General features: G+C 40.1%; 1 protein-coding gene across 3 annotated transcripts in view; it reads left to right on the forward strand.

The window, feature by feature from the left end:
* The window catches only part of rftn1b (raftlin, lipid raft linker 1b), a 149,759-nt gene that overhangs the window by 80,087 nt on the left and 44,839 nt on the right, over positions 1-24,833 (forward strand). For 2 of the 3 annotated variants that reach the window (XM_032558423.1, XM_032558424.1), the window contains exons 4-6: positions 260-368; positions 8,321-8,786; positions 17,644-17,847. In XM_032558423.1, coding sequence (XP_032414314.1) covers positions 260-368; positions 8,321-8,786; positions 17,644-17,847 — 779 coding nt within the window. The remainder of the gene's footprint in view (positions 1-259; positions 369-8,320; positions 8,787-17,643; positions 17,848-24,833) is intronic. The other variant, XM_032558425.1, reaches the window with a different exon arrangement.

The raw sequence follows: 24,833 nt of genomic DNA on the forward strand, positions 1-24,833 counted from the left end.
CACAGGGCAGCAATAACATTAACAAAGCATCTTGATGCACTGTAATTTGTTGATACAGGGCTTCTTTGTGTGTTTGATGCCTTTTTGAAGCAGTATTATGGCTGCAATTTAATAATCCTAGCCTGCCATTATGCATTTCAATGTGTGTAGATGCCTGCGCTCGCTTTCTCTTTGGATCTTTCCTGTGGCCTGGTTGACTGAGAGGTTGGAACTCATTGTGATTTGTCCTTCTACCCCCAACCCACTGTGGTCTGTGCAGGGTGGAAAGGAGCCAGCCAGTCTGCCCACCAAACAAGCTACTGCTGGAAGAGTGCCTGTCTGCAGAGCAGGTGCCCACTCCTGAGCTCATCCAGGGCTACGTAAAGAAGGTAGGGCTGCTTGGCAAGTGCCAAGCTGAAGGTTTTGTCAGTCCATGCTCTGCTAGAAAGGAGGAAGCAAGAAGAAGGGATGATGGGGGAAGTGGAGGCTGGATAAGGGCTTATCGCCTAAACAGGGGAAAGTAACAGATTGTTTACCGAGAGGGAATAAAATACCTCCAACTCAAATAGTGTATAAAGAAAAATGCCAACATGTCGCACTGTGTGAATACTGATAGAGCAAATATATTCATGCAGATGAGCCGTCTGAGCAAACCACATTTAATGAAATTTCCACCAGAAGTTTGTAATACCTCCCTATAAAGTAAACAACACAAATAAGTCCATACATAAATGTATAAATGGTAATGTGAAATACTTAACATGCTGATTAATATTTAATGAATACTTAATAGAAAAGCTTTTCTTTTTCTTGCTCATGACAACTTTAAAACATCTTTATATTGAAGCTTGTTAAATACATTGATTAGGTAAAATCTTCACTCTCTTCAAACTTCAAATTGTTTTGATATTTTGAAGGATTAAAGGTCTTTTCTAACCTTTGATCTTCAGTTTTTGAAATCTTGCATAACGACACCTTCCTACAACAATGGTCTACATCATATTTTGCCGAAAGTGTTTTTTTTTGTGTGTGTGTGTGTGTGTGTTGGCGTGTGTGTGTGTAAATCATCCTTTGCCAACAAAAGAGGTGGTAATTTTTATGCCAGGCAAAAATTATTTAGGAAGGCGACAATAATCAACTTTTTGTAATTAGTTTTCAGTCGTATCTTTCATTGAGTGGGCCCCTGCAAGATCTTTATTTTATTTAACAAAACTAATTGAGAGTTTCCTGACTGAGCCTCAGGGATCTACAGTATGTCTGGCTGAAGAACTCATTCTTGTTCGGCTTTGTATAGAAACTTTTCAGATGAATTTCTCTATTCTTCCTTATTTTACAGTTATACCAAGGCTAACAGCATTATTAGCATTTTAAAGTCCAACATTTAAGACGAAAACAGCTAATTATAACTTGCAGAGATTGAGAGCAGGATTGTTTTCTAAATCCTGACAGATTTGATCTGATTTCTTGAACTTTTTATGCCTTTTCACAGATTATTTTGTGTTTTACTTGAGCTTTTAACGTCTGGTGTGAAGTTCATGTGAATAGGCCCTGCATATTTACTGCAACGTAATAATTTTGACATTTTTAAAACTAATTTTCCCTTCTTTAAGTTTAAAGTGTTTCAGGGATTCTACCGCACAGTTTCCAGCTGAAGGCCAGATTGTCTGTGAACACTTGGGGTTAAGCTTGCAATAAAATACTTTACTTTAGAAGAGTGACAACATAATAGTTATTTTATGTAATTGCCACTTTAAATATAACAAAACATGGGGGAGGTGGCAAAGCGTGGGTACTCCAGGAGATGTCAGTAATAAATTAAAGAGGGAACTCTAAAGGCTTTGATTTTGTTGCCAGTCTGGCTAAATGTAGATCCCTCCTCTTTGGTTCCAGAATAGCCATCAGCCTCAAGGATAACAGGTAAATCACAGTTTTCATCATGTCAGAGCTCCAGTGTTTTAGCTGTGAATTCATCCGATTAGGGTCTAATTCACAGTTTATGCATGACTAGATGCAGGGGAATCGGTGGGAAACAAGGCAAGGAGCATTCAAAGAAAAGAAAAAGAGAGGTTAGCAAAACAAGAAACAAAAATAAAAAAATGAAAACAGATTTTAGATTAATTAAAATAATTTCCCTACATTTGTCAGGTGTGTTACTCAGATAATATAATGTGACTTTTTTCCAATTATTTCTGCTTTGATTTGATCATGATGCTAATAATCTCATTAAAAAAAAAATCTGAAAACTGTTATGGAGATTTTGTTTTTCTAAACATTTATCTTAGTTCATTTGGAAAAATTTAATTATTCTTTTGGTTTGCAGCAATTATACTACAACATAAGAATTTAAAAATGTTTATTTTGCTTCTCTTGATTTAGCCAAGACTCTAAGACATTGGGAAATTATGGCTTTATATTCCTTTCTACTGGAAACTATAAACACTGCTGAATTTGTGTAGAGAGAATAATGCAAGCGACATTACAGTATTGTAAGAAACCAACTGGATTTCCTTGGTACTTTTTAAAGTGATGCGAAAGAAAAAAGCTTTCTAGAGGTTTTTAGACATTTGACGGCCTTTTCACTCACTTTGTTTATCTTTTGCCTTGGGAACATTGTTCAGAGAGTGTTTTAAAAAACTGAAAACAGACAACAAAGGCATAAAATAAAGTGTGAACTGAAAAACGGAATTATATCTGGAAACCTTCAAGAACTGTCGATGCTGGCATGCAAAATATCATCTGTACAAAACTCTCTCTCTCTCTCTTTCTCTCTCTCTTTCTATCGATCGATCGATCGATCGAGAGAAAGAGAGAGAGAGAGATAGAGAGAGAGAGAGAGCATACATATAAGAAACTAAAGCAAGTCATTAGGCTCTTAAAATACTTGGAATTCAAGTATTTCTCAAATATATGGCGACAAAGCCAAAAACAAAACTATAAATTTAATCAGATGTAAAGCGCTGAAATCTTTTCCACAGAAATACCTTCAGAAAGCCTTGAGAACTACTGATCGAAGCTGCTACAAATGAATAAAGAGCATCCGAGTGCTCTGGAGGTGTAATGTAAAGACATGAGAAATGATTCCTCACTTTTGCATATTAGCATAAATCTAGCATTAAGATGTAGAACAGGATAAATGTAGATAACTCATAGAGATGAATTTCTATGCTCAATATAAAGTGATCCATTAAAAGATTCTGTGGGTGAGAAGCTGCATTCTGTGTTAATAAGGCTTTAAAACACAGTATAGTGTTCAAAAATGCTCATTTTATGTGTCTGAGCATATTGTAGTAGATAAAATAGATATAATAATTGTGTTTTTTTACTCTAGATGAGATAAAAGTAGAATAGAAAGATTTGAGGTTTGAATTGCACTTCAGATGATATACTGTATATGACATAGCTTATGGCTTGTTTTATTGTGGAAGTGTTGCGTCATTATGATTCAGAGCTCCTGCCTGGTCTGTGTTTTACAGACCAGGATGTGGGCTTTTAAAGGTTCTCCCCCGAACTCTTATGTACATTTTGCCCTTCGATTAGTCATGCAACCACAGTCCTGTAGGACCTCATTACTGTTGGTTATCATTTTAATCTTCTGAGCTGCAGGAGGAACAGGAAGCCTTGCTAGAAATCTATTAAAAAGGAAGTGGACATGGATGAGTGGCTGAGGAGTGAGAAACAAAGAGTGTTTTCCTCTGCGTTTGGGCTCTTGAATTCCTTATTTCCTTCTCTTCCAACACTGTTTCATTCTTCCTCATTTATCTTTTCTTTATTCTCCTTACTGACGTAGTCTCTGTCATTATCATTTCAGCTTCTTTTTCTGTCATCTCTGCCTGCTCCGTCTCTCTCTGGGGTTTTCATCCTGACCTTCAGACACCTCCTCCTGGTGCTGCTTTAATAACTTACAGGGGAAATAGGAAATGTGGTCTCAAGTCAAAATTGAAATGGGGTTTTCACCACAGGCTGTTGATATTCCAGTGGCAGTACACGGTAAGCTACTCCCAGAATATTTTTCATCAAATTTGTGCCCTGCATCACTTTGGTTAATGAAGAGAAATGATGCGATTTCAACCTCAAAACCTCATTTTTGTGACCTAAGGACGATCCCCTTTGAGCCAGTGAGACCTCTCTGTTCATTTAGAATAAGAGGCTCAGAAAAATGCAAATCATTAATTTTACCCTTCATTTATTTTTCTATTCACAAGAGTCCATTTCACTAAAACCATTTCTACCCCCAAAATGTTATCCTGTTAGCTTCTTTTAAGCTGCTTTACACTTATTTCCAATATAAAAACTTAACTGTTTTTGGACACTGATTCATACCTAATTATAACTTTCACCAACCTAAATCCATGAAACTCATTTTATATGGTCTTTCTTTGTTCTTATTTCAGTGTATGAACTTACCCAACACAAGGGAAACCACAAACGTGTTGATACTGATTAAACCAAAATGCAGAAAAAAATTCCCCAATACCAAAAATTTAAATATTAACAGTGGATGGAGTTAATAAAATGCCTAAAATGTCCAACATTACAGAGATATTGACAAGAACTTTCAATAGAAGTTATTGTAAACAGGAACAACTACTGTTTCAGTTGAAGGTTTCTTTGGTTAAGAATATTGCTAGACACAGTGATGTTCCTCAGGGTTCTGTTTTGGAGTCCCTTGTTGTCACTAATACAGTTGAGAAAAACATTTATCCCCATTCTGACAATGTAATTATTGTTCTAATATAACTTAAGTGCAGTTAGACATCATACATTTATTTTGCAAATTTAAATAAATTTACTTTGCACACAGAAATGTTCCACAAAATTGATACCTCCCATTAAGAACTGCTTGAAGGTTTTCTCAATTGGTGTGTCAATTGAGAAAGTATTATGTAAAAAAAAAGAGAAGAAATCAGTTTGAATTTGAGAAGCTTGATAAGGAAGAACAAAGTTCTCACTGTATTTCCAAATATCAAGAGCTGCAGTGACAAGTATCATTAAGAAATTCAAGGAGCGTCGCATGGCTCAAAACAATCCTGGCAGAGGTAAGGCACAAAATAAAGAAAACTGGTGAGGGATGTTGCCATAAAGAGCCTTTCAAAAGCGGCAAAATAAAAAAACGACTTATGCGAGTGAGAAATATAGTCTCACATAAGCTCTTCACAGGAATGGAAGACAAGGTTGCAAATCTACAAAATCTTCACTTCTGCAGAAGAGGCTCTTTCAATTCAGAGAAAAATATATTAGGGAAACCCTGGTGAAAGATTGCGTGAAAGTAGCATGTCCTTAAGTTAGAGAACACAAAATAAGAGGCATTGCTTATGTTTGGACAAATAAAGGAGGTGCCTTTTACCCAAAAGTCAGCATCCTTGCAGCGAAAAATGGTGGTGTCTTCTGTGTATCTGGTACTGTGATTCTTGTCACTGTGAAAGGAATTATGATGAAAGATGAATGTAGGAAGATTTTGGGAAAAAGAAAAATGTAATCAGAACAAAGATCTTGTTTGTTGCTATGTCTTTCAGCCTGACAATGACCCTGAACATGCATCGCTGCTGGCAAAGAACTACCCCCAAAATGGAGGTTATTGACTGACTTGCACAAAGTCCTTACTTGAAATCCAATACAAGTATGTGGGATAAACTGAAGACAAAGTTCCCTGACATCTGAGAGAGTTTGAGGCATTTAGAAAAAAAATAATGAGCTGGTATTTCTCAAGATCCAAGTCTATGACTTGTTAAAAACTGAAACGGCAAAAAAACAGGCAGTCATTACGAACATTTAGCATCAGGGAAGCTAATGCTTCTGTCAGTAGCTGCATGCTAACATCACATTTTGTTGTCTGGAACCATCAACCTGTAAGGCAAGAAATCTTTTTAATCCTTACCATCCAGTTTTATAGACAGTTTAATCTCACCCTATAGTCATCCAGACATGCTATCCGCTTCAATATGCAGTTTCTTTCCTACAGCTATGCCACAAGTTTTGCATTTCACTCTGCATTATCTCCCCATTCTGCTGGTCTATGATGTGTGTCACAACTACTCCTGTCCCCATATTTTCTTCTCACCTTATCTGTTTGTTTCTTAACTTAGTACATACTGAGACATAGTTGACTTATGAATAGACAGCTCCTCTAAAATTCACCTCTGGGCATCGCCACAGGCAATGAAGATGGTGACAGGTTAACTTGCATTCATTTAAAGTTCAATCTTTTGTTGACGTCTATAGATATTTTGTTACTAATTTTCCTAAAAAAGTATGTTATATTGTGCCATTACTTCCATTCTACTGAATATTGCTTCTCCTATTTCCAACCAGCTATTTATCTGTTTCCATTAACTGTTTGTTATTGTAGTGAAGACATTTGTTTTTTTGCTTAGACTCATTTTGTTTCTCATTCATTTTTATTTGTGTCAATCTGCCATCCTGACACTCATCCTGTCTTCTGGCTTGTGTTGCCAAGATGAAAAATAAATCTGTTCTGAATTGTCAAGTGCCAGGACTTAATGAAATGATGATGACAAAAACCAAAATGGAACCAAAAGTAAATTCAATCAACACAACCCATCATCTTGGATCTATTGTTCTATCAACTGCACTGACATTAGTCAGTCAGAGCCATTCATTTTTACCTCAGACTGCCCGCATTACCATAAAATGAGATGCAGCAGTTGCTCCCTTTTATGTCAGCAGTTCCATTTGAACATATCGGAATGGGGAATATTATGTGAAAGCAGCCAGACGGCATTTAAATGATGCTAAACAATATGGCTGGAGACAGAGTGACTGTTTTCCAATTCAATTTCATAGTGAATAACCTGCAGTTTGATTTGATTTTTATTTTCTCCTCCCAATGAGGCTCAAGATAGAAATAGGGGCAGCCTCAGCTCAGAGATAGGAGGCACAAATGGAGAATGGCATCATTAACATTCCCTGACAGTTAACGTTTCAATCGGCAGCGGCACCGCAATGCCAACACAAAATGCCACATGACAAACAAGAAAAACAGAGGTGCCAGATTTGGTATAAGACACAGGTCAAGATCATCGAGGCATCCCTGATCAAATCAACAGCTGTGTGATTGCAGAAAATGTAGAGTTAACCGAAATTATTCCCACCCCCTGGTGGTTTCTGATAAGAAATGAGACGGACATTTCTCAAGAGATGATAAGAAAATGCAGTTTAAATACAGTTTTTGGTCATTACTCTATAAAAGAAATAAACACAAAAACAGCAGCTGTAGTATCATTATAATGCACTGATACCACCTTTGAACCACATTTTCTGCAATCACTTTACTAAACTCAAAGGCTTGCTGTAGAGAAACTTATTCTGCTGCAGAGATGGAAGCAGAAGAAGAATTACCAGGAAGCACAACCTTCACACAAAACAAACTATAACACATTTAAATTGGTCATAGGGCAGTTAACACAGTAATTTCCACAGTTTTTAAATATGGTATTCAAAACAATACAGCTGTTAATTTGGGATATCCCAATATTATGGTCAACCATAAATACATCACACAGGGTGCTGCAGAGTTAACAGGATTCGTCACAACAATACGAGGGATGAAATGAATCAATGTCTCTTCACGACATTACAGCAACTTTTCTTCTCTGCTTTCCCTTCATTCAGGCCCAATATGACGATAATTTAACTACTCAGCGCAATAGGATGTCTACTGGATACTTATCCAGGAAGAGTGATTGCTGCAGGTCACAGGGTTTCCTTAGATCAGTGGTTCTCAAATATTTTCTTCTGGGCCCCCCTACAGATTGTCTCTCCAATCCAAGTTGGAGAGACAAGATTCATGATGATTCATGATGTTTTTATGGCCACCTTGTATATGAACCCTGATGGTATGCACTCATCTTAGTCTTCCCTTGGCCAGTCGTTGGAAATCCCAACCTTTCTGATAAGTGAAGATGCATTTGAGTAACTAATAGTTCCAACACTGCTGGAACAATTGGCCTCAAGTAAAACCAGAAAGCCCAAAAGTGTCAACATAAACTTGGTACTTGGACTGTCAATTGCCAGCAATGGTATACAATTTTATTCCTCTACTCATTACTTGTGCCTCTTAGTGCTAGTTCAAGACATGCTAGCTCTTTGAAATTTGAACGATTTGCCTTCTCATTAATTGTCTGCATATCATCCTCATTATGGCCATTAAGTGCATTGTTTTGTGAGTTTGGAAACTTGCTGTACCTATCAAACCTCTAAATCCATGAAGACTGCTTTGTATTCAATATATTATAGGTTTACAGGTATTGATTAACAGTTGTGTTTATTAAGAATCAGGTGACCTTTAGTTTCATAATTTTTATTTTGCTCTTTTTCTCCACAGCAGATGCAGGATTTCGCTGACCAGGGGGTGATGTTTGTAGGATTTGTCCAGGAGCCATACGGAGCGCCTTGCACCCGGATCAGAGAACCAGAGACCCCCTCCCTGTCTCTGCACTCCAGCCCCAGTTCTGTCCTTGGCTCCCTGGGTAGCTGCAGCCCATCAAACCCCTCAAGCCCCAGAAACCAGCCAGATCCTGGAGCAAAAAGTGACAGTACGGACAAAGAGGGGAACATGCAAGCATCCCGACTGGATATGGAGAGAAATGAGAGCGAGATCAAAAGTGAAAACCACTCAGGTTCTGGCTTAGGGGGCATTCGGGACGGCATCTCACCAGCAGCTTCTCCATTATCAGAGGGAGACCTGGAGAACAGCGAGGTTCTGACCGAGGAGGACTCGTCGTACCACAATAACAACAAAGACATCATCGGAGACAGAAAGGAGAGGCCAAGATACAGGAGAGGTGATGGTGAGTGGTCACTATGGTTACAATTTCACATCACAACTAAGAGGAAAGAAGTTGTTTGGCAAAAATCAAGGTAATTATTACCTACATGCTGTGATAAATGAAAGGATCTGCTGGAAAGCAAAAGAAATGTGATTGCACTATGCTCTCTGTATACTCTGGTATTTTCTAAATATCCCCAAAAATATTCTGGAACATATCTAGCCATCCATTCTGCTTCTTTACCTGATTAATCCTTTTAGAGTGCCGGGTTGCTGGTGTGTTTGCAATTGTTGTTCAATAATATCACGTAAAAGCATATTCTGATGTTTAATTAATTCATATTTACATCCGTTTTGAATGCTATGCGAAGCACATGCATAACACCATACCAAGCCTTTAACCCGCCTGAGATTATTTATTTTCTTTGCTTTCAAGCAGCCAGGCCTGTTTTTGTTCAAGGCAAAGATTTTCTAAAGACATTTCAAGGTTTTTCTTTTATCATTTTACTAAGTTTGAATCTTATAGCAGACCATGACAGCAAATTGTGAATTCTGACCTTTGTCAAAACTATGAAAGTGATTGAAAAGAAGCTTTAGGCCTAAATAAAATGTCCATAGAAAAAGGATGGCATTTGAATTTCATCCCTTTAAAAAAAAACATGAAAGAGTCCAACCAACCCTGGAAACAGAACCTTTTCTATTATTATGTGATGTTTTTAGCATCTTATGCCGAACAAGTCCTCTGAAAAATGAGTTGAGCACATTTTGGAAAAGATTTATAAACACAGCTTGACAATCTGATAAGATGAACAGTCTTAAGAACTTAGTTGGAAATTGTTTTTAAATATTTTATGTTTTATGCATCAACATGGTGCTTCAATCTGATTTAATCCTGTAAAAGATCAAAATAAACAGCAGAAAAATAAACAATAGTGAGCTTGTGTTACGTACATTGATAGTAATTTGACTTTTTGTTAGTTGCGAATCTGTAAGTTTGGCAGATCAAAACTGAAATTAACTTCAGAGTTTTACAGTTCTTATATACTCTCATCTTTGAAGTTACATACTTCACCAGACTGTCATTTTAAAAATTTTTGTGGCATTACAATATTCTGGATATTCAAATACAGATTTAAACAGCAATTTTGAGCAGGAATAAATGCACACATACATTCCTATTCAATAATCCTGTTAAAAAGTAATATAAGGGACAGAAAATAAGCAAAAGAACAAAATAAAACTTTGTTGTACCTTCAAGGCACCCGAATAACTAATAATTAAAAACACTTTAACAGATTGCAAGAAAGTCTGGTTGCCTGAATGCAAAAATTATGACAAGTATGAGATTGTTTAAGACTTTCTCATTGTGCTGTCCATTGCTTGTTTATGTTTCAGTGAAGTGATCCACTATTAAGCAATGTAGTATTGGCATTAAATATAACTACAAATAGTCCAATTGGTCCTAGTTTAATAATTTTGCTACAACTTATAGTTGTTTTCATTTCTGGAAGCGTTGGCATATAAAACTAAATGTATTTGAGTAGATGCCCATGATTGAACATGATTAAATACTTATTCATAGTTTAGTCATTTGGGTTACTACATGCTTTAAATGTAAGCAGAACTAATTAATCCAGAAGGGGAACCATAATTAAAGGTCAAAATTTAAAACTTCACAAATGCTTTTCTCTAGGCTCTAAACTTTAAAGTTCAGCAAAATGACCAAACAGTAACTCTTACAAATTCCACAGAAAGGCCAAATCATGGAGGATCGTAATTAAAGGTCAAAACTTTAAATGTAGGAGAGCTGCATCTGCTACAGTGATTATGCCCACTATACTAATCTCACTATGAAGTATTAATGGATTTCCAGAAAAAAAAATGCAGAATTATACTTTATAAAATGTTCATAACTTGTAGCTGGTTTCAGAGCAGATACATTTACTGTGGATTACATCATTTTGCCAGGAGGGTTGAGGATGAGCTGTCATTCCCTCACAAGTATTCAAACTGAAAGATTTGACTTCTCAAATCATCTCCATCTTTGTAACTTTGTGTTTTTGTCTGCAACTCTACTTTTTTTGTTTGTTAAGAAAAAATACCACTGCAGATTTCTCCTAAAAAAAAAACACACACTGCGTCTGTGGAGGTGTCACTTCTTGCAACTGCTAGAACGTTACACAACAATGTGTCACCTCGGGACATAATCCCTTCTCTCTGTCAAACACAAAGAGAGTCGTCTTATAACCGAAGCTGTGGAGCATACAAATTTGCGCACAGCTGATGATGCTGGGAGGTTTTTTTTTCTTTTTTTGGAAGCTGCTCGTTTTGTCTGTACAGAAAGCGAGCCAGCTACACGCCTTTGAGTTGTTCTTCCTGCACATTTATAGTTTCAGCTTTCTTTGAGTGTCTCGGATTAACAGATGGAGACGCCCACCACTTTCAGCGCCTCCTACAGTCTCCCATCCTGTCACTGAACCTATTTGTGATACGTGTCAGCATCATGTGCAGTCCCAGTGGGAGCTATGTCGGCTATTAGATAGAAATGAACTCATTATTAGATGTTATATAATAAATACGAGTAATTTTTCGATCTTTATAATCACGTGTTGACATGTATGCAGTTCTCCAAACATGGTGTGGCAGCTCACCATCACCCAGTGGTCCATCTGGGCTTTTTGCTGCGAGATAATCCCCCACTGACTTGTCCTCTACCTCCCTCAGCTTCACAGCTCTCTCCACTCTTTCCCCCGTTCCTTCTCCCAAATCTCTGTGACAATGCCAGTAGCGCCGGCATCGCAGCCAGCCGGGGCGGTGAAGGAGTCTGCCAAAATCCCATGTCCCTCTCTACTAATGCCCAGTCTGCCGAGAACGCCCAGGAGTCTCTGCTGCTGCTGCTGGCTTGTCCTCGGTAATCCACAAATCTTTGAGGTGAACACTGTGCAAGTGCTGGCGCCGAGGCTGGCAGAAAGCTATGGATTACTGCTGAAAAAGAAACACCACCAGTGAGATCGGAGCTTTAGCGAGATCCTCTAAGTCTGCAAACACGAACGCTTGGATGACTTGGGGAAAACGACAATTTCTTCTCGTGAAAATTTTCTTTGGGATCAAAGTAATTTAGATGAGCAGGAACAGTCTGTGAGAAATTAAGTGCTACCGGTGTTATTTTCTGCCACACAGGTACGGATCTGGCAAATGAAAGTACTTAAGAAAGATGCAGAAAGATAAACTGTTTTTGATTTTACTGAACTTTTTTTTTCTGCCCAAATTTTGCATTTATTTAAAACTGTTCAGTCAAAAAACACTTGTTTTTTGTACTAGATTGGAATAACACTTACTAGTCACTTTATAAGGTACAAATGTTCATTCTTAACCAATCACATGGCACCAACTCAATTAATTAAGCCATCTAGATCTGGCAAAGGCCAATAGCTAAAGTTTAAACTGAGAATTTAAATGGTGAAGGATGAGGATTGAAGTAACTTTCATTGTGGCATTGTTGTGGGTGGACAACCAGCTCTGAATATTTCAGAAACTGCTGATCCGCTGGGATATCCACACACAGCCATCTTTTAGATGTACACAGAATGGCCTAAAAAAAGAGAAAATGACCAACACGCATTTATTGCGGAGACAAAAATGTCACGTTGATATCAAAGGAGAATAGCTAATTCCAGATTATAGAAAGACATCAGTAGCTTAAATAGATTGGTACAATAAAGCGATGCAGAATGCCATCTCTGAATGCATAACATGTTAGACATTAAAGGAGATGCTCTGCAGCAGCAGAAGACTACACTGCTCAGCTAAGATCAGTAAACTGAAGCTAAAATTTGCACAAGGTTATAAATGTGTTGTATGGTTTGATAGGTCTCAATTTTAGAAATCATTTTACTAGGCACTGCATATGTACATCTCTAATGTCTGTAAAGATATTAACTGATTTGAACACAAAGTACTTTTTCCCTCCATAGACCATAAACTACCACTATAGTTGTCTGACAGATTGTTAAAAATGTGTTACAAGTAGAAATTTCACCTTAATGTGACACTTAAGTCTTTCAGTTCTTGCTCTTGGCATAAAGCCTGAATGCTAATGATGCACCACTGTTGTTTTATGAGCTAGAACAGAGTCTTATACCTCTTATACTTTCGCATAAGAGGTCCCTCTGGCTCTGGAAGGAACTTGGCAAGCGGCTTCTTTAAGAGATTTATGTTGGCTATTAATGTCTTATCTCAAAGATCAAAGATTACTAAACCTTGTGTTCTTCCATGTAGCAAAGTATCTGTTACTCTGCAGTTTACACAGTGGAAATTACAGAATTTAATATATATATATATCAAATTTGCTATTGATTTAGGAAAAATTAAGTTACTTTTTATCTTGGGGAAAAAAATGAGATTCTGTAGTGAAATCTCTGACTGTAAATGCAGCTTTTTTCTTTTATTAATCACCCCAATATAGTCGACCAATTTTAGCTCATGAAAGCAAATTCCTAATCTTAGAACTGAAAGCAAAAGTTTCATCCTATTGTTTTATGTTTTATTCATAGATTAGGTCTCTGTTGCAGCTTTCCTGCACTGTGCAACTCCAATAAAATCCCTGTTGCATGTTTTCTTGTGTTACAGTAGCAAGGCTTTGATATCTGTGATTTTGCAGTGAGTTCTGGCAGATGTCCGTCTGCACAGATTTCCATCAGAATTATTACAGAATTTCACATGAAAGCCTGGCTTCGGGTCGATCTGTTATTATCTCACAGTCCAGTATGATGGACATCAGAAGGCAGACTTCTTATCTTATTTTTCTCTATTTTTCCTCCCACGCAGGCCTGCTGAAATTGCCCCTCGGCAAAGCACTCAATCCGCCTCCTGTAGTTTCTATATGTTTCCTCTGAACTGCTGAAAAGACTCACATGCTCAAAAAATAAGTTACCTAGCCTTCTGGCTGAAACACAATTGCCTCGCTGCAACATAATTAGACCATGTAAATCATTCAGACAGAACTCAGGAAATAGTTCATACTGTGAAGCAGACAGAAAGCATGTTTTCATCCAGTGACTGTCATTCTGCCGTTTATGTTGCAATTTAATCCACCAGGCAATCAAATTAGAAGCAACGAAGTCAACCATGAGGAATCTAGTTTTAATGTGAATTACACTTCTTTTTGTCACATTGCCAATGTCTTCCTTTTATTGTTTTATGTTTTATGCTGGCTAAGTGGACCAAAGCTAAACAAATAGTAAAAAAGTAAGTGGGCTAAAAAAAATTAACAGAATAGTTATTTGTTGCTTTTTTGTGTGTGTTTTTGTAATCTTTTGCCCGTCCAAAGTTGTTCCTGTTTCCTAAAGCAGTCATAATAGTCATGCACGCATGACTAGATAAGCAAATTAGCTCATGTCTTGTAGCACATTCATCAAGTTTTAGGGCGGCTATTAGCTACTTTTTGAATTCAAAAGGGAGACAATTTAATTTTCAAATGATACTGCAAAATGTAATTTTTTTAATGGACGTGTAAGGTGTCATAAATCAGTTAACATAAAAGCAATTAGACTGGGGAAGCTCTGGCAAGTTGGAGGCACATTGAATGGGAATTCACTCGTGTTGTCTAAGATTTGTTTTCCATATTGTTCCCTGTTGTAACATTGTTAGCATTGGGAGGATAACGGGAAGAGTGTGTGAGTTTTCTCCTGTTGCCGTTGATCTGATATTTCTCAAGAGGGGCAAATGAAAAAGATTTAAGGAATTAGGAGGACCAGCTGTCACATCAGTCTGTGGAGCCAAAGAAGAAATGGTTATAAATGATTCATTCTTCCTGGATGGCTGGCTGGCTGACGGATGGACGGACAGAGGAACCAAATTGATGAAGCAACGATTCCATTACCAAACACCACCATCCAAAACCGGGGTGCGTGTTGGTGTGTTTGAGTGGGTGGCAGCGTCACACATTCTGCTCATCCATCTGGTTCACTTGGGGAATGACAGTCTGACATTTGCATTGGAAGAAAAGGGGAAAATGTTACCAGGCGCGATTGGCAATGTTTTCTCACAGATCCAAACCCGGCTCACATCTCACGTTTTGTGCTTTTTCAAAGCTAAGCTGAGCAAATATTTCACTCGCTCACATCACAACAACTAAAACTCTTTTGCGCTTTGATTTAGTATGATTCGAGCGAAAAACAGCGACAAACGAACTGTAGATAAATTTCCGAGTCTGTTTCTCTCTCTAGAGGCCCGCTGCATTATGCATATCTATTCTTGATGTAAACAATAGCTAGCTGTGCAGCTTTTAATGCATTATTCAAGGTTATAGTGTGAATTAACTCGGTTACAATAAAACGCTCCCTTTTAAGTTCTGCATCATCAGTGTTATATCATTTATAGAAGACATTAAAAGAAAAGAAGAGGATGACTTGTATTGTGAAAATGATCAAATTGCTTTTGATTCAATGCATGTCTGATTTGAAGAAGGCAAAATCCTTGGGAAAGATTTGTGGTGTATTTGTGAATCACGCTCGGGGCATCATAAATCCCATATTGTATTTCTTTTTCAGTTCTCCTATTATTTCACACCTGTCAGGTGGAGGTTTCTTATTATAGTGCTTTGCATACAAATTTATTCTATTGACATCAACTCATTTATCAGCCAGCAGAAGTTTGATTAAAAAAAATAAAATAAAATAAAACAATGCATCTTAAAGGTCTTCAGATCTTCTGATATAAATGACCATTTTTAATTTATGAGGTTCTACAATTAAAACAGAGGACACCAGCGAATTTGAATAACTCTAAGATAAATGTTACTTTTTGATCACCTAATTTAATTTTAATATTTGTGTGTTTTTTTTATGAACAAGACTTTTCTACATGAAGCCCCTCATTTTGTATTCGGAGACACCAAATATTAACCCCCATCCCATGTAATTCTGGATGACTCTAATATATGACTTCTTCTAGCTCATTTACATATTTTTATAAAAGTGCTTTCTTTTGTTATTGTAAAATGAATTACCAGATATTTTTAAGAACTTTTAAACCATTTTGTGGTTTTTTTTTAACAACTCTATATTTAAATTTGATGTGTTTGTGCTTCTACAATATGAATCAACACAGTAAATCAATTCTTACCTCTTCATATGTTAAAGTTATTACTCTGAGTCTTCGGATGCACTTATACTGTGACATAATGAATTATTCTTAATAACTGCATAAAAATTAAGCATTTGCCTTGACGTCTGAGGGGGATATTGATACTTTTTTCAGAATATTAAGCAACCATAATATGTGTTATTTTACCTTTACATGCTTAAGAACCAACCACATAATTCACCAGACTACTCAGATACGAGTGTATGACTCATTAAATTACTCTAGATTCAAACTAATAAGTTTGTTTTTATGTTGAGATAGGGTCTTTTAAAATGGTTTATAATTGCTTTAGTCAACATTTTGGATTTACGAGATATTAAACTTTTTTTTGTTGTTGTTTTGTTGTATAATTCTCAATAACTATAACACAGCTGAGCAGTTAATTTAATACTACCTAATTCACAACTATAAAGATTTGACTTACGATGTTTGAAGATGGTCCATAACTAGAAACTGAATATTCTAGTTATGGATTAAGACATTAGTTGTTAATTCCCCCTTAGTTCTGCTTAAACCATCTGTTAGTCAAATACAACCTCATGGTACATTTAACTGTTAACTTGAAAGATTGTATCAATTGCTACACCTGATATACATTCATAGTCTGAACATCTCTTTTCTTAACAGTGATTAGTAAACAGATAACTAATTAAAATAAATAGAGCTTTACTATTTTGGACCTGTGAGATAATTGGGGATCTCAGGGTTATGGATATATTTTTCCAGGGTCAGTTTCATGCTTTGTAGGCAAGCAACGGACTCATTTACTCGAAAGTCTTTTTATTTTTACTCTGTTAATGAAAAGAACATTAGATGAGATAAAAAATATATTTTGAGGATTTGAATATTGAGCTTTAATCTTATGAGATTAGACATTTTTTGCACCAAAATGTATTGGCAAAGAATCCGTCAGGGAAGCAGAGAGAAAAATGACAACACAGAAATAATGCAGATGTTGTAAGAAATGTCAAATCATTGGCACCAACCAATGAAAAGAGACCTGGAAAACAGGCAGTTATATCAGCGAGCAAAAAACATCTTAAGATCTCATTTACCTTTAAACCAACATTTAACTTTTATTGCCAAATATCCTTTTTGTATTATTATTATTCTAAATAATGGTTTTTGTATTAAGTGCCTGCTTTTTAAATAATGACATTTACAGACCTTACGCAATGTCATCTACTGCATTGCAGAACCAGATTTCACATCACATAGAGAAAAAAGTGGAATAAAGTTGCGTTGAAAACACTGAAACACACAAACTGTTATTTGCAGCTGATGGATGATTACTATGAACAGTGCAGCCAACTTTTCTTGGCCGTGTTGCTTGTGATTGTTCATGTTTTGGCTGAAATTCTCTGGTTTTCATCTCAGAGGACAAGAAAAGCCTGCACCCAGTGGAGAATTACCAAGTTATTGCAACAAAGTCTCAGGAAATTAGATAAGTGTCTGATTGAAAATAGTCAAACACTAGATATCAAACTTTAAATTACAGTAGCTTGTCAATATATTCTTGGAACAAAGCTCTTCTGTGTTGGAGCCAACCGTTTACTGAGAAATTCAGAGCAACTTTTTGCATCTGAGAGTCTTCCCAGAGAGACATGGATCACACTTTGGATTTTAGCCAATGCGTAGCAGTGGTTCATATTGGCAGAAAAAACGCCCTCAGATGCAACAAATTCTCGATTGAAATCAGTTACAAAGTTCTGTTTTCTGTCTTCCTTCAACAGGACTGGAACTGCTGGCTTTGTACAACAACCCGCCGGTCCGAGAGGGCCAGGTGAAATACTACACTGTCAAAGTGCCACTGCGGGTTCAAAGCTATGAAGAAGGCATCAAAGGTGTGGAGGCCAACTGGTTGGATCACATGACCCAACACTTCAACAATGGCGCCTCACTGGTTGACGGATATTTCTACCTGGGCAACGGGAAAGGTATTGATTTTAATTTTAAGAACAAACAACCCATTTGTGTCCCTTTATTTCTGAAAACATCTATGTCAAGACCTCCAGTTGTCTCTGGAAGTCCACACTATAGCTGGTTTTTTATTGTTTGTTGACCACGTTGTCCTTTTTCCTTTCACTGAAGCACCAGTAAAAATGTCAAAACAGATTCTAAACTCACACCAGTCTCCATGATATTAAAAGCCTGAGGCAAGAGGTTATGAACCTTAACTGGTAAGCAAATAATTATGCGTTAGCTGACATTCGATTTTCTCTAGAAAACAATCAGAAATGTCATATTCATATAAGCCGTTTGCCTTGCTTTGGTTGGATTAGTGGTTTAATCATTCAGGATTGGTCACAAAATTTCTCTATTTACTTTTCAGAGGGCTTCTATATCATAATATTATTGAAGAGTTCATCAAAATTTTGACCATAAACTTAAAAGTCTTCAATTTACTTTTTTTGGATGACTGCACAATTGATGTCTTACTGTAAATTGCTCATTGTGCTGAAGTGAATCCAGTTAAGTGGAGTTTACAAACTGAAAAATCTCCCCAAATAAGAGAAAAATTATTCAGAAACTACATACAGACCTTGTAGAAAATAATGCAAAACTGAATTTGGAGAACAACTAATGGTTATTTGTTGTCTAAATTACTGAGGAATCCCACTTATTTACAGTTCAGTATTCGCAGATTCACCTATTTGTGGGTTTTTCTGTGAAATATAACTTCAAAAATATTTCCAGAAATTAGTTGCACAATTTATTTTGTTGAGAATGTGTCAGGATCTGTGTTTTTCCGTGTTTAGTTAGAGTTTTTTGTGTCCTTGAGTCTCTTCGTTGTCCTGTCCTCCCCTTGATTGTTCCCAGGTGTGTCTCGTTCTGTGATTACCCTCCCGTGTATTTAACTCCACCTGTGTTCCTTGTTCCTCGTCGGGTCCTCGTCTATGTTTCGTCAATGTCCAGTCTAGTCGTCGTCAATGTTAGTTCTGTGTCGTCAGTGTTTCCGTGTGCCTGCTGCTCGTTGTCTGGACTAAGTTTTCTCATTAAAACATCATCTATTCATCATACCTGGGTCCGCTGCGTATACCTCACCACCATCTACACCGCATTTCATGACAGAAGGACCCGACCATACCGATCGGTGAGGCGGCTAACATGGACCCAGCATTCAGGAGGTTACCTCCTAAAGGGCAGAGCGGCCCGAGGCGGAGGTCCGGCAGGGAGGACAGGGAGCTGGCTGAAGCCCTCGCCGACCTGCAGCGGGAGCTATTCCGGGGGACAAGACTGGTGTTGGCACCCCCCGGATATGGCCCCCGTCGATACCTCCGTCCGGGAAGCCAGCGACCTGAGCCGCCGGTGGAGCCGGCCCCTCGTCGCTTTCCGGAGCCGCCACCTCCGCTGCCCGCTCGGAGACAGCGACGTGAGCCGCCGGCAGACCCGGTCCCTCGTCGCTTTCCGGAGCCGCCACCTCCACGGTCAGCCCGGAGACAGCGACGTGAGCCGCCGGTGGACCCGGCCCCTCGTCGCCTTCCGGATCCGTCACCTCCGCTGCCATATCGGAGACAGCGACGTGAGCCGCCGGTGCACCCGGCCCCTCGTCGCTTTCCGGAGCCGCCACCTCCGCTGCCCGCTCGGAGACAACGACGTGAGCCGCCGGTGCACCCGGCCCCTCGTCGCTTTCCGGACCCGCAGCCGTTTCCCAGGCTTCGCTCCGGCTCACCTCCGCAGCCGTTTCCAAGGCTTCGCTGCGGCTCGCCCCCGCGGCCGGTTCCAAGGCTTCGCTGCGGCTCGCCCCCGCGGCCGGTTCCAAGGCTTCGCTGCGGCTCGCCCCCGCGGCCGGTTCCAAGGCTTCGCTGCGGCTCGCCTCCGCGGCCGGTTCCAAGGCTTCGCTGCGGCTCGCCTCCGCGGCCGGTTCCAAGGCTTCGCTGCGGCTCGCCTCCGCGGCCGGTTCCAAGGCTTCGCTGCGGCTCGCCTCCGCGGCCGGTTCCGTTCCAAGGCTTCGCTGCGGCTCGCCTCCGCGGCCGGTTCCAAGGCTTCGCTGCGGCTCGCCTCCGCGGCCGGTTCCAAGGCTTCGCTCCGGCGCACCCGAGGCCGAGTCAGCCGGCGTTCCAGCCGGCGCACCCGAGGCCGAATCAGCCGGCGTTCCAGCCGGCGCACCCGAGGCCGAATCAGCCGGCGTTCCAGCCGGCGCACCCGAGGCCGAATCAGCCGGCGTTCCAGCCTGCGTTCCTTCCGAGACTCCCAGTGTTCCTTCCGAGACCCAGACCCCCAGCGCTCCGACTCAGACTCCCTGTGTTCCTCCAGAGACTCCCTGTGTTCCTACCGAGACTCCCAGTGTTCCTCCTGAGACCCTGACCTCCAGCGTTCCTCCTGAGACCCTGACCTCCAGCGTTCCTCCTGAGACCCTGACCTCCAGCGTTCCTCCTGAGACCCTGACTCCCAGTGTTCCTTCCGAGACCCAGACCCCCAGCGTTCCTTCCGAGACTCCCTGCGTTCCGACTCAGACTCCCTGCGTTCCTTCAGAGACTCCCTGCGTTCCGACCCTGACCTTCTGCGTTCCTCCTGAGACCGAGACCCCCAGTGTTCCTCCTGAGACCGAGACCCCCAGCGTTCCTCCTGAGACCCTGACCCTCTGCGTTCCTTCCGAGACCCCGACTCCCGAGACCCTCTACGTTCCTTCCGAGACCCCGACTCCCGAGACCCTCTACGTTCCCTCCGAGACACCGACTCCCGAGACCCTCTACGTTCCTTCCGAGACCCCGACGACCAAGACCCCCTGCGTTCCTCATAAGACTCCCAGTGTTCCGACTCAGACTCCCGGCGTTCCCACTGAGACCCCCTGTGCTCCACCAGAGACCCTGCCTCGGGGGGCTCGTCGTCGCCGTCTGTGGGCGGCCCCCGGGACTCATCATCGCCGCCTCCAGCGCCGCGGACGGCCGCTGGACCGCCTCCGTGGTTCCCGCCGCCACAGACGGCCGCCGGACCGCCTCCGTGGTTCCCGCCTCCAGCGCCGCGGACGGCCGCCGGACCGCCTCCGTGGTTCCCGCCTCCAGCGCCGCGGACGGCCGCCGGACCGCCTCCGTGGTTCCCGCCTCCAGCGCCGCGGACGGCCGCCGGACCGCCTCCGTGGTTCCCGCCTCCAGCGCCGCGGACGGCCGCCGGACCGCCTCCGTGGTTCCCGCCTCCAGCGCCGCGGACGGCCGCCGGACCGCCTCCGTGGTTCCCGCCTCCAGCGCCGCGGACGGCCGCCGGACCGCCTCCGTGGTTCCCGCCGCCGCGGACGACCGCCGGACCACCTCCGTGGTTCCTGCCTCCTTTGCCTCCGCCCACCCTGTGGGTAGTTTTTTGTTTGTTTTTGGACTCTTGGCCCTTCTTGTGTTTCCGCCCACGATGGTGGGTTGTTTTTTGTTTTTCTGGACTCTGGCCCCCCGTCCAGCGCCCCTCCGCCCACCCTTGTTGTGTTTTTGTTTTTTCTGGACTCTGGCCCCCCATCCGGCGCCCCTCCGCCCACCCTTGTTGTGGTTTTTTTTTTTTGGGCGTCTGGTAGCCGCCCTTGAGGGGGGGGGTACTGTCAGGATCTGTGTTTTTCCGTGTTTAGTTAGAGTTTTTTGTGTCCTTGAGTCTCTTCGTTGTCCTGTCCTCCCCTTGATTGTTCCCAGGTGTGTCTCGTTCTGTGATTACCCTCCCGTGTATTTAACTCCACCTGTGTTCCTTGTTCCTCGTCGGGTCCTCGTCTATGTTTCGTCAATGTCCAGTCTAGTCGTCGTCAATGTTAGTTCTGTGTCGTCAGTGTTTCCGTGTGCCTGCTGCTCGTTGTCTGGACTAAGTTTTCTCATTAAAACATCATCTATTCATCATACCTGGGTCCGCTGCGTATACCTCACCACCATCTACACCGCATTTCATGACAGAATGATCTAAAACATTTTTAAAAAGATTCAGTTTGAGGAGCTGAAATTCCTATTTGAAGCTGCTTAACTGGCCAATCAGACAGTTTTGCTAAGACTGCTTATACTTAATGCAAAAATAAGTTATAATTGGTGTGTAAACTATGAAAACAGGGAGTTATAAGCATTCTTGGAGAGGATCTCAAGTATTCACAGATTACCCTGATTCCACTGTATTCACAAATACAGAGCAGATGCATTTTGGAAATCTACACATCCAACACACAAACACAATCTATTTGTTTTTATTAAGCAATAACTAATTTATCACTGGTTGATAGAAGCTAATAAATCTGCTGCTGTTCTTCCATCTGACTCCTGGAAGTTAAATGTATAGATTTTTAAAACTTAATTCTGAGTTAGAGCAGCCTTTGTAATTCTTGGCACTATTCCCAGCAGCATGCAAACTCTGCCTGGATATTTTTCTAAAAATTGTGACGTGAAGCATATCCTGGCAATGCTAATGGCCGACATGTTTGATTGGTTGTAGTTGACACTAGTGACTTATGTGCAAGGATTGATAAATGTCCTTCAAGCCCCAGCTCATCCTATCATCAGCATCTAAAACAGATTTACACAGACTCTCTGAAATATGGAGCAAAGCATATTCCTTATAAATCAATTATGCTTCACTGAATTCAATTTATGTTTAATTTTTATTTTGGCTCTAAAGATAACAGAAACAACATTATAATAAAAAAAACCCACTAACATTGTAACGTTATTAAGACATATTTCCCAGTAACACTTTATTTGACGGGTTGTGACTAAGACTGTCATGACACCGTCATAAACATGACATAACACCTGTCATAAACATGACATAACACCTGTCATAAACATGACATAACACCTGTCATAAACATGACATAACACCTGTCATAAACATGACATAACACCTGTCATAAACATGACATAACACCTGTCATAAACATGACATAACACCTGTCATGAACATGAGTAAGTCTACATTACTGATTAAACTTAAAAAATTATGTAGCTTTAAGTTTAATCAGTAATACTTTTATAACAAATTTATGTCAAATCATGATTTCTTGGTTAATGTCAAGTTGTCATAACAAAGACATTTTGAATAAAGTCAACTTTGTATTAAAAGTGTCATAATTTACCGGATGACACTTTATGACTACAGTCATAAATATTCATGAAGACTTACTCATGTTCATGACAGGTGTTATATCATGTTTATGATGGTGTCATGACAGTTTTATCCACAACCCGTCAAATAAAGTCTTACCTATTTCACTTTCTGAGCATAATGTTATTTTGCGTCTCTTGTCTTCCTTTTGTCTCTTTTTGTCAATTTAGTGAGAGACGTGGAGTAACACACAGATGGACCATGTAACATGTTTATTTAGCAAAATATAGCAATTTATAATGTTAACTAATAACAATTCTATCAACTATTTCTGCTGTTACTGTTCCCTTGAAGGCTCTATATCTTTTCTACTCTAATATTTCAGCAGGCGCTGCCATGGGGCTTCCCCCCGTCTCAAAGCCTGGAGCCAAACTCAGCCCCTTCGTATCTGTAAATCACTCAGCCTAGATGCTCTTCAGTCAGAGCGGGAAGCAAATGTAAAATTGTCCTATATTGTTAAATGCTTATCTAAGTCACAGCACCTTTAAAGTATTTTTTTCTTTCTATATTCTCACTGTTAGTTAATTTTATAAAAAAAAAAGAAAAAGTAAAATTAATAATCCCAATAAATCTGTGCAGGTTCTTATATCCTATATAGATTAATTATTTTTTTTTACTTTATGAATAATTGTTTTAAATGATCAATCTTTATTTTAGGTTATTCCAAAATCAAGCAGATCTATTGAAATGCATGTTTTAAGAGTCAAATAGAGGATGTTGTCCAACTTTAAGGGATGGTTGGGAACCATATCATTACTCTTACATCAGACCCCAGCAGCACTGTGACAGCAGAGAAATATGCCGACAGAGTAAATACAAGGCAAAACTCATTAATCTGGAAAAATGAACGCTCCAGCAGCTCCGAAACAAAGATAATTAACCTGATAACAAATTGGTGCTTCCTTGCATATTTTATGTCCTGAAAAATGGAGTAATGAAGTGTATTATTATGATTACACATATAAGAGTCCTCTAACATTTTCTTCTTCTTTCATATGGTGTTAAAATATGCAGAAAATCTCTGGATTATCAGCAGCATTTGCCACTATTGTGCTTTACTGACTATTACAACTGGATTTAGTTCACGGCTGAAAGTTTACCACTTTTAAAAATAGACAACTTTACTGGTGTAATTTTAGTTTTTTTTGGATATTTGCTCTCCAGAGAGCAGCTGGCAGAATGACATCAAAGCAGCAGCTATTTGTTGTTAGCAGCTAATTACATCAAACAGCCGAGAAGCTCAGGGCTTTTGAATCGGCTTCCATTCCTGCCATCTCCATATTTAGCAGATGAGTTTGTGAATTGATGATGGGGCTCTTGACATGATGCAGGGGACCATCTCAGCCTCATGAACATCAAGGACATGTTTGACAGCGAAGCGGCACTCTAAAGGACACGGACCAGCAGACTTATAGCTGGATGGGAGAAGCCAGTGACAGTCTTGATTTGCAGCACAGAGAAAACAACTTGTCATGCTCTGATAAATACACGAACTGTCTAATGAGTCATTTTGCTTTTTTAAGACCGACCTCTTTCTCGGATATTAGGTTTGATCGTGGGTGTCTGCCTTTCACTATATGTTACAGGTCTGGGAAGCGGTTGGAAGACGGTCCTAGTTTTATCAGCTTCTTGTTGTTTGATAACAAATTGGTGCTTCCTTGCATATTTTATGTCCTGAAAAATGGAGTAATGAAGTGTATTATTATGATTACACATACACACTGTTTTTGTCTTCTTTTTTTTCATCAATGATGGAAATGTTTTTTTTTTCCTTTCTGTACAGGGCATAGAATACCACAGATTTGACCTTTCATATAAATGTACCTTCTTTTCTCCAAATCTCTTCACAATGTTCTTGTGCAGC

Source organism: Xiphophorus hellerii, chromosome 3, assembly GCF_003331165.1.
Source record: "Xiphophorus hellerii strain 12219 chromosome 3, Xiphophorus_hellerii-4.1, whole genome shotgun sequence".
In the NCBI taxonomy this organism is placed as follows: domain Eukaryota; kingdom Metazoa; phylum Chordata; class Actinopteri; order Cyprinodontiformes; family Poeciliidae; genus Xiphophorus; species Xiphophorus hellerii.